The sequence below is a fragment of the Lycium ferocissimum genome, chromosome 1 (assembly GCF_029784015.1).
Source record: "Lycium ferocissimum isolate CSIRO_LF1 chromosome 1, AGI_CSIRO_Lferr_CH_V1, whole genome shotgun sequence".
NCBI classification, from domain to species: domain Eukaryota; kingdom Viridiplantae; phylum Streptophyta; class Magnoliopsida; order Solanales; family Solanaceae; genus Lycium; species Lycium ferocissimum.
This window is the reverse complement of record NC_081342.1, coordinates 5,724,455-5,735,123: the sequence shown is the minus strand read 5'-3', so window position 1 is coordinate 5,735,123 and position 10,669 is coordinate 5,724,455. Positions and strand designations below refer to the sequence as shown.

At 35.3% G+C, this 10,669-nt stretch overlaps 1 protein-coding gene across 1 annotated transcript; it reads right to left on the bottom strand.

Moving 5' to 3' along the window:
• Nucleotides 1-729: 729 nt before the first annotated feature.
• LOC132032315 (serine/threonine-protein phosphatase PP1 isozyme 2-like) lies at nucleotides 730-7,399 on the bottom strand. Its single transcript, XM_059421975.1, has 4 exons — nucleotides 6,974-7,399; nucleotides 2,468-3,027; nucleotides 2,157-2,372; nucleotides 730-1,313 (listed from the first exon to the last, which is right to left on the bottom strand). Exons 1-4 carry the CDS (start codon nucleotides 7,161-7,163, stop codon nucleotides 1,290-1,292), a joined length of 990 nt encoding a protein of 329 aa, XP_059277958.1. The 5' UTR covers nucleotides 7,164-7,399; the 3' UTR covers nucleotides 730-1,289.
• Between the last annotated feature and the right edge of the window lie 3,270 nt (nucleotides 7,400-10,669).

Below are 10,669 nucleotides of genomic sequence, written 5' to 3'. Positions count from 1 at the left end.
AAATTTGATGATATTTTATCCCATCTGAATGGTGAGATAAATTAATTCAAGAATTATAATCCCCGAGCTACAATCCCGAAATAAGTTAGCCCACAAACCAAACTACCCAATATATACTTTTCTTTTCAATTGAATGTCTGAATAATCCATTTTGTGAAAAATCCACATTTAAGCCACAGTACTAGGAAGTAGGAAATACTATTATTAACTCTTTTTGAATAGAATTCTGATACGGGTCAAGGGAGACATAGTAGTTTTGCAAGCAATAATTGCATAGTTGACTTGGATTAGTTATACTGGGTTAGGTTGCCAACAAGCAATAACCTTTGATTTCACGAAGAGATCTTTTTCCAAGAACAGATACTAGGAGAACAAAATGTAGTATAGGATGACGAATTGACGATGTATTGATCAATTTTCCAATATCAAACATTAAAAAAAAAAAACATAAGGTAGGGCACTAAAATCCAAAGATTTGTCAAAGAGTTATATCCCTAGGGCTAAGGTGCCTTGAGTGAAGCACTAAAGCAGCAGCAACAACAACAACATACCCAGTAAAATTCCACAATGTGAAATCCGTGGAGGGTAAAGTGTACGCAGACCTTACCCCTACCTTGGAAGAAAGAGAGGCTGTTTCCAAAATACCCTCGGCTCAACAGAAAGCATGGCAAAAAAAAGGTGAAACGGACGTTGAGTCTGACTTAACCCATAAGGTGAGAAGTACCTAAATTCATATGAAGAGACAAAAACTTATTCACTCAATCGATGTGAGACACTAAACATATTCAACAGCCGGCACTGTCCACTGCTAGTAGGACATCTGGAACGTGACAATATACTTTCAACGTTGAGATCACGAAACGAATACAAACATACTTTTGAAATGTAAAACATTCATAAACTAACAAACAAGCCGACTTTTGTTGAGCTCAGCTCTATTACTATTTAAGCTGAAAGGCGAACAAAAGCTCAGCTCAACTCGTTTCATAAAACGAGCCTGAGCTGAACTTTTGTTCACAAACAGCCCGACTCATTTACACCCCTAAACACAAATAAAAGAGTTGATGGGTTAGTAAATCTTTCTGCTGGTGAATCATAAGAGGTCATGCTCACCAGATTTTGGTTTATATTATACACAGCAATCAGAAATGTAACAGATTTCTCGATTCCTATCATGCATAGGTATCTTCATATTCAGACTCTTACTTCGATGCTTCCAACCCGAGCCAAACATCTGACGAGGCTGCATGTCACGGAACTGACCGAGGTGATGAAGTGTTCAGTTTATTTCATCCAATTCTACCCAGAAATGACTGCAAGAAATTTAGGTGTTAATGTTAAACTAGCAGTAAAAAGAGGGTATTGTGAAATACTCCATGAATCAGAAGCAGCAAAACTGTAGCCACATAAATGAAGTAATCACAAGGATGCCTCTGAGGAAAAGGAGGAAATACAAATGAATAAAAGAACGAAAAGCAGAATGAAATTGATGTAGTACTGCCTTGACTAGATTAGGAAACAGAGATCCCAAGGCATGCAATGTAGAAAAAAAACTATAACTTTAATTGGATCCTAAGACTACTTGTGAAATTCCAGAAGTAGCCAGCATGACGACGATTCACATAATGTCGTTGATCCAATGCCGCGAGTATTGCAAAGTATTTCCTACTGAAGAAAAGGGACTTAGTTTTGAGCAATGAACTTTCAACAGATGGACATATACTAATAAATGGGGACAAGATTCCAAAATGCTGGCATACTATTTAAGGGCATAAGGCTGATAAAATGTAATTTTAGTAAGAGCAATAGAGCAGCTTTTAGGTTCTAAACCTTGCGGGGTTTAGAAAGTTGAAACAGTGGGTTCAGGAAGACCAAGAAGCGCCACCTTCTCTATTTCTTCGTAAAGAGGAAGACCAAAGATCTTAAGGGGTTATGCAATGATTATTTAGTGATGCAAATTTATCCAGACATCAGAACTAATAAAACGACGATCACGGATAAAGATCCAAAAAGATCATCTTGTTGGAACACACTCCCTTGTCAGGTATCCAAAAGGTGTCACTTAGACAGTGAAAAGGGGGCCTAATACATCAACTACAGAAAGACCAATGAGTGAAAAAAGGTTTACCTTACAGTTTCAAAAAGAAAAGGTTTACCTTTGTTTTGGTTAGGGAAGTTCCATCTTTAGTCGTGCTTCCAAATCCAAACTTAGGCTTCTTCTCTGCGGGCTTTATTATCTGGAAAGAGCACATCAGTGTCTCATCCACACTCATCACAGCACCAGCATTGTCAAACTCTCCACAATAATTAGGGGCTGAGAATATCGTCACTAGTTGTCTGTCAGCGAAAAACTCGTACCCATCCTCCACGACCTATATTAAGTACGAATAACCCGTAGAATTTCAAAAACAAAATTCCGAAAAGGAAGGAAAAAAAACAACTGCTGGAAGTCGTAATAAGTTTAAACCTGGTGGGCACGGCAAATGAGATCAAGATCTTGCTTCTGAAGAAACTCGGTCACCTTATCTGGACCAAATGTGTAGGAAACACCTCTATCATTCATTCCCCATCCTTTCACATCCCTACTAGGATCTGACCATAAAAGATCACAAAGTAGTCCAGCTTCCGGAACATCAGTTGGTCGTTGGAGGTTCCTTATCTGATCGAGATGACGAAGTTCGGGGGAGAGTCCACCATGCATGCACAATATCTTTTCATCAACCAGAGCTGCCACAGGCAGGCAGTTAAAACAATCTGTGAATATCTTCCACAGACGAACATTGAACCTTCGTTTACACTCATCATAGAATCCATATATACGATTAACGGAAGCACATTCATGGTTTCCCCTCAAAAGGAAAAAGTTCTCAGGATACTTTATTTTATATGCAAACATAAGGCATATTGTTTCAAGACTCTGCTTCCCACGATCCACATAATCGCCCAAGAATAGGTAATTGGATCTTGGAGGAAATCCACTGTATTCAAATAGCCTCAGTAAATCAGAATACTGACCATGAATATCCCCTAGCCAAGTATGGCACCATGAAAAGAATTAGATAGGAAGTCATGTTTTATTCACCGATGATGTAATAGCAAAGAGAGAAATTGCAAGAATGTTTTAGCATATAAAATGAATGCACTTCAGATATAAAATTAACAAATAAATAAAGAATAAGAATATAAAACTGCATTGCCTTTCTCAATTTAGTTATTCATTTCTCACACAACAGTTACTCATTTTCAAAAGGAATGTAAGTTAATTATGGAAGATCTGTTTTAAAAGAGTAAATTATGACAATCAGCTTAAGCACTTTGATTAATTTAGGGACTGATGATTGGAAAAAAGGGGAGATTTTTTCTTCATCCGGGGGTTCATTCATTATGAACTAAAAAGTGGTTGGCTGATTAGTGAGGTCTTCGATCTCTCTCTCTCCATAATTGATATGGAAGTTGGAAAGAATCAACCACTCAAGGCTGACCTCAAAATGCCACTTGTTAGAAGGAAGTGCAGCTTGATTGGCAGGACGAAGATCCGGAACGAGTGCAGCTATCGAGTGCGTTTCGCCACTCCTTGTCACGGCTCAAAGGGGTTTTGAAGGTTGCTTGCAATGGTTTAGAACCTGAAGCCTAAGCTGTGTTCGGGGGGGGGGGAGTTATTGTCTATCGTTGGCCTCTATGGTAGAATCAGTCGGGGGACCTGAGAGGCGGTGGTTTACCCTGCGGCGGATGTCAGTGGTTCGAGTCCGCTTATCTCCAACTCGTGAACTTAGACATTGGTAAATTCAAGACACTTGATAGCACTTTGAACTCAACAATATATTAACCTAACAATTACTTAAATTGAACTCCACATATCATTTGCATGCCCATTTGGAGAGTACTGACATGCATTACATATCATTTGCATGCCCATTTGGAGAGTACTTACATGCATTAAAAAGAAAGCACAGTTTAACTAGGTAAGAGAAAGAACCAATACAGATAGTCTTTGAACAATTATTTTGAGATCAAGACTAGGTTTTGGCCAGAGAAAAAAACGGAGAGAAGTCAAGACTGTCTGATGCACTATAGTCTATACGTGCCTGCATACTATGGGTAATATGGAAGGAAAGGAAAGATCATCGTTGTTAAAGAACGGCAGTAGCTTCTCACACGCTCAAATCAAATGTCGGGACTAACTTAAGAGAGATTTATACAATCTATAGTCTATACGTGCCTGCATCCTATTGGTAATATGGAAGGAAAGGAATGATCATCGTTGTTAAGGAACGGCAGTTGCTTCTCACACGCTCAGATCAAATGTCTGGACTAACTTAAGAGAGATTTATACAATCTAGATAGAGTTTTTGAGTTTCTTCACACTCCACAGGAACTGTAGGACCTCTTTCATCTATTGTAATCTAAAACATTGTACGTATCAGCACTCACTTAGGTGCTAATTCAATAATACTTTAACAACTTAAACAACCCCCCCCCCCCCCACCACAAAAAAAAAAGATGAGGGATAAGGTATGACTTGCTTTGCTCAATTGGCAAAAACCCAGGAGAATTTAAAGTAAAAGAGAAATGCGGCTGCCACAAAATAGCATTTGATAAACCTTCGGATTACAAGGTAGAGGATGTTTTATTGATGGAAGTTAAGTAAATCAAGCAGTTTCTTGGCGAGCCTTTAACACTGGACTGGATCAGGTAGATAACGAGAAATAAGGACTATTCAAGATGCTCAAATAGGGAAAGGATCATAAATAAATTGGAGCGACAACTGTGTAAGAGAGAAACATGCCAAAGGCCAATTTCAGAGTTTCTAAAACTGGTATGGTTAATCTGAATGAAATAATCAGCCAGGTACAACTAAAATTCTGATTTTTAAATACTGTATCAAGACTAAGCATATACTGTGACACCCTGAGACTAATATGGATGAAAGCTAGCAATGCCTTTCAGACTAATCAAGAATGAAACTATCTCCAAATTGAGGATATTAAAGAACACATCTCAAATTCAAACATTAAAACTCATGCTCCTTAGCACTAATTTAAAGTAACAGAATGAACCCTAACTAATTCTACCAAAGCAGGTCTTAAACACCAGATCAGAACCAAATTCCTGTCTAACAAACAACAACTACGACTCAGTCCCAAAGAAGTTACACTCTGTTTGGATGGTTGTTATCCATCGTTTCATAATGTATTGTACTGTGCTGTATTGTATTGTACTGTGCTGTTTTGTAGATATAATGTTTGGATAGACTGTATCGTTTGCTGCTGTATAGTAACATTTTTTTTGTTTGGATTGACTGTGTCGTACTGTATTGTAACTGGTAAGTTTACGAAAATGCCCTAAACTATTGGAAATATTGAATTTATTAAGTTGTGCCAAATAATGCATTGTAAATTTATTAAATTGTTAAATTAATGCAAATTTTAACAAAATTAATGAAAACAGGTAATGGACAAAAAGAAATACATGTAATTCCGAAACAAGAGAAGAAACCTGAGCAATTAAAAATAGTACACTATAAAATCACAAAAGTTTTTTCACCAAAAAGTAGGACACAAAGACGAAGAAGGAAAAAGAAAGCAGTTGACGAGCTGGGAAAAGAAGAGAGACGTAGGGCAGAGCATTTGGATGGAGTTAGATAATATAGGGTAAAGGTAAAATAGGATTATGAAATATTAAGTAAGGATATAATTGGAAAAAGAAATTAGGTAACAATGGGATAACACCAAATCGGTTGTTACATAAAATAGGGCTTTTCATTGTTACGTAACGACGGAATTTAACAATATAATACGATACATTTTAAATAACAATCAAAACAAACATTGTACTTGTAGTAACGATACAATACAATACAATGGGTAACAACGTTCCAAACACAGTGTAAGGGTCGGCTATATTAATTCCCAATTCTTCATTTAAACTCATTTCATTCATGTAAAACAAACCAATATTTCTTTTTAAGGAAGTCCAAGAAAACATCAAAGACTGCATCTTTATATAGAATCAAAGCAACCCACTTTAAGAAATGCATCAATAAATTCAAACCCCACTTCAAAGAACTCAAATTCCATCAAAACACACTTTATTCAAGATAGAGAAAAATCAAAAGACTGCATATTTATATATAATAAAAGCAACACGCTTTAAGATATACATCAAGAAATTCAATCTCCACTTCAAAGAACTCAAATTCCATCAAAACACACTTTATCCAAGATAGTGAAAGATCAAAAGATAGCATATTTATACCAAATCAAAGCAACACACTTTAAGAAATGCATCAATAAATTCAAACAACTGCATATTTATATAAAATCAAAGCAACATACTTTAAGAAATGCATCAATAAACACTTCAAAGACTGCATCTTTATATGAAATAAAAGCAACCCACTTCAAGAAATGCATCAAGAAACTCAAACCCCACATCAAAGAACTCAAATTCCATTAAAACACACTTTATTTAAGATAGTGAAAGATCAAAAGATTGCATCTTTATACAAAATCAAAGCAACACGCTTTAAGAAATGCATCAGTAAATTCAAACAACTGCATATATTTATATAAAAAATTAAAGCAACCCACTTTAAGAACTGCATCAATAAATTCAAACAACTGCACATTTATATAAAATTAAAGCTACCCATCTTAAGAAATGCATCAGTAAATTCAAACAACTGCATCTTTATATAAAATCAAAGCAACCCATTTTAAGAAATGCATCAATAAATTCAAACAACTGCATATTTTTATATAAAAAATCAAAGCAACCCAATTTAAGAAATGCATCAATAAATCCAAACATTCAAAGACTGCATCTTTATATAAAATAAAAGCAACCCATTTCAAGAAATACATCAAGAAACTCAAACCCCACTTCAAAGAACTCAAAATTCCATTAAAAAACACTTAATTCAAGATTAGTGCAAAATCAAATTAAATCACTAAAAGGGGTTGTAGTAAATTACCACAGATCTTTATTGGTGCATCAAGCTCAAGAAGATTAGGTTGTTGCATGAAAATTTCCTTAGACTTAAGACAAAGATGTCTGATTTCAGACTCAGACAGTTGTACTTGTTTCCCTGGTCTATGTCTAACTTCAAGTAAACGGTTTATTATATCATCTAAAGCTAAAGTATCCATAACTCTCTTCTTCATATACTCTAAACAGATAAGAGAGAATGAAAGTTATACGATCAAAGCAAGAAAAACAAGAATGTTTTTACATTCAGTATTAAGTCCTTAAAAGATATAGAGACACGTGGACTTGATGAAATATTTCATTTCAAGTGTGATTCGAACATTATTATTATTATGGTGGAAAATTGAGGAGAATAAAGTGGAGTGGAATTGTGGATGGGCATATTATTATTACAGAAATGAAAAAGAAAAAAAGAAAGGGGGTGATAGAGAGAAAGGAATTCAAAAAGTCAACAGCCTGGGGAATTACAGTCTTATATTATAAGTCAAAAGCCGCAAGTTAAAAATTTTAATTTTTTAACTTTTGATTTATTTTTATTATTTTAATTTAAAAATAAGTGTTTAATTTTTTTTTTAATTTTATCTAAATACAAAAGGGTAGGTAAAAGTTATTTTAACTTAAAAATACCTAAAATAAGTTAATTCAAACACTCTTAAAGGTTGTGTGGGTGAAGGGGTTAGTGTTTGAAATATGAAAATGGATATTTTTATTTGTGAAAACATTGCGCCTCTTTCTGAGTGGGGAATGGACCCGAAAGAGTGAATAGATGCCTCACTTGAGAGAGGGACCTACCAATATAATATTATTATCTCCGTTCCATTTTATACGAGCGTATTTGATTGGGCACGAAATTTAAAATAGATATGAAGGTTTTTAAATTTTGTGATCCAAAATATGTCATAGATATTTTGTGATTATAAATTATTTCATTAAGGATAAAATGGTAAATTTGAAGTTAAATTATTACTAATTTAAAAAGATATTATTCTTTTTAGACTGACCAAAAGGGAAAGAGTGTCATATAAATTGGGACGGAGAGAGTACAAATTAATTTCTCTTTCCCGCTTAATACACAGACTGCCCTTTAAATTTGTAAGTAAATTCTAGTTAGACACTTGAAATAAGACTTGTTCCAATTGAGCACCTGAACACATAATAGTATTTCTTCTTTGAAAATTTTATTGTTTTGAATACAGAAACCATATTCTTAAATTTGCTTAATTACCCTCTGTTTATCTCTAAATTTAGACTAGATTGAGCTCCCAAAACTTGTACTAAGCCCTGAGAAATAAGAATGCGAAACAATCCATATTTATAGCTGGATTCAAAATAGAAACAATTAATTAGTGATGCTAACAAGACCATGAGATTAAGACCGAGTTTTGCTGGTTCTAACTTATAATCATTGCTTTTTGCTCAATTAAATTAAAATGTAAATCTAAATTAAATTCACTTTCATTAATTTTTGCTCAAATCATGTATATATGCATACAATAACAACAATCACGTCTCAATCTCAAACAAATCGAGATCGGCTATATGATAAAATTATGTATGCATATGTAAAAACAAAATGTAAATAAAATAACATTAACTCTAGATCCTGGATACCCTTTGAATCACAAAAGGTTTGTTACTTAAACTGATCGAGCACGTCTTCTATGGAAGACAACTGGTAGATATCTTCACTTAAATTCTCTACATCTTTTTCCATTGCTCGTGGGCGGCTATAGCGTGTCACTTCGCCCAACAACTTAGAATATTGTTTGTGTAATGGAATTTTTTCCTCCAAGGATTGAAAATGCTGCCAAAATTCATAATCATTCCCGAAATCGAACAACACATGTTCATCAGCCGCCAACCCATTTGCAGAATTGTTCTTTGTTGACACCATGAAGACTCTATATGTGTTCTTTTTGTGTCAGAATAGAGTTTTTTATTACATGTGGTTCTATATATATTGGGATATGAGTGTTAAGTTATTAGATTTTGTGTGATCTAACTTTAAATTTCATTCAATCAAAGACATTATGGCTAACTTCTGATTAAATAAACCTATATAGATAACTTAGACATTAATTCTAAAACTTTAGAAATGATCTAATGTCTATACTTTTCTTATGTGATCCTAAACATAATATATGTAATTTCATTTAATCAAAGTTGTTATGACTAACTTTTAATTAAATAAAATTGTGTGAATCACTACACTGTTGAATGAACTTTATATAATTTCATCTAAACAAAGTTGTTGTGGCTAACTCTTAATTAAATAAAATTATATGAATCACTAAACTATAATAAGTTTGACCATAATTTATAGCTAAGCATTAATCACGGGCCATCAAGAATCGGGAATGTTAATCTAAATTAAAATTCTATGACAACTCTATGTGCTCTATTTGTGTAAAAATGGAGTTTTTTCTATATATACTATTAGGATTGTGTTACCAAGAAGCCCAATAAATGAGTTTCCCCTTATGTCGAAGTCCGAAGGTCCGAAATGATAAGGGAAACAAGAATGCTAGTCTTAATTCTACTTGGGTAACTGTGGAACATGTGAAATTGTCAATCATTCATTATTTGTCTGTTTAAGTTATATTCGGCTTGCATCATGCTACTTTTGTTTTATTGTTTAGATAAGAACTCCAAGTAAAAATTGCTCTCCTTAGATTATTATCGGCTCAAAATTAATCTACTCCATAATTGCTCAATATTATTATAATCTTCAGAGCTTCTTTGCGATAACTTACCATTTCATACCTATTTTACCCTCATTATTTGGGTTGACAAGTTCAAGGAAGTCATAGTGGATGCACAATTTTTAAAGTATATTTTATTGATTTCAATCGGCAATGACATTATCAGTGGGCTCTCTCCTCTCTCTTCTCTCTCCTCTCTCTTCACCCAACGGTAACATCATCTGACCTGACCTCTTATTTTTCGACGGCCAACGACCACGGAGATCGCCCCGGTGTAAGTTGGCGACTCTCTCTCTCTCTCTCCTCTCCTCTCTCTCTCCTCCTCTCTCTCCCTATCCTTTTCTCCCACGGCTTAGTTTCTCTCTCTCTTCCTCTCCTCTCCTCCTTCTACTGCTTTCCACAACCACTGCAGACCCATACCACCATTCTAGGGTTTGGGTGGTTTCACTCCTCCCCATAGCCTTCTCTTTTCTTTTCCCCTTCTTTTTGGTTTTCTTTTGGTCCCGCATTACAGGTGGAAACCGAGCGAACGATCGCCGGTGAACGGAACTCGGCACGGGCGACCCGATGACGAGTGTTTTAGCGACGTGCGAAGCACTACTTAGCAACTATTTCAGGTTCTGTCCAGCCTGGAGTTGGTACCTCCGGCTATAGTTAGTTAATTTCTCTGGTGTTCCATCGTTTTAACGAAGTTATTCATGTATTTCTACTCCCTGTAGTTCTATTTTCTGTTTGTATAGTGTTGGCGCCACCTTAGCTCGACCTTTATTATAGTGGCTGCGGTGGATGATGGTAGAGTAAGGTCGTGTCCTCGGGGAGGGAGGAGGGGTGGGGAGGTAGGAAGAGGGTTAAGGGCGGAAAGGGAGCGACTAGGTGAGAATTGGGTCTGGAACATTGGCACCTGTGACGGGGGAAGTCTATAGAGTTGGCGAAGATTCTTGAGAAGAGGAAGATCAACATAACATGTGTCCAGGAGTCTA

Excerpts from the sequence above, each read along its gene's own strand:
- LOC132032315 (XM_059421975.1), bottom strand. The coding sequence starts at position 7,163 with ATGAAGAAGAGAGTTATGGATACTTTAGCTTTAGATGATATAATAAAC. Across the intron at positions 3,028-6,973 it reads TGCACCAATAAAGATCTGTG|GGGATATTCATGGTCAGTAT; the intron begins GTAATTTACTAC and ends ATACTTGGCTAG. Across the intron at positions 1,314-2,156 it reads CTTCCCTAACCAAAACAAAG|TCATTTCTGGGTAGAATTGG; the intron begins GTAAACCTTTTC and ends AATTTCTTGCAG.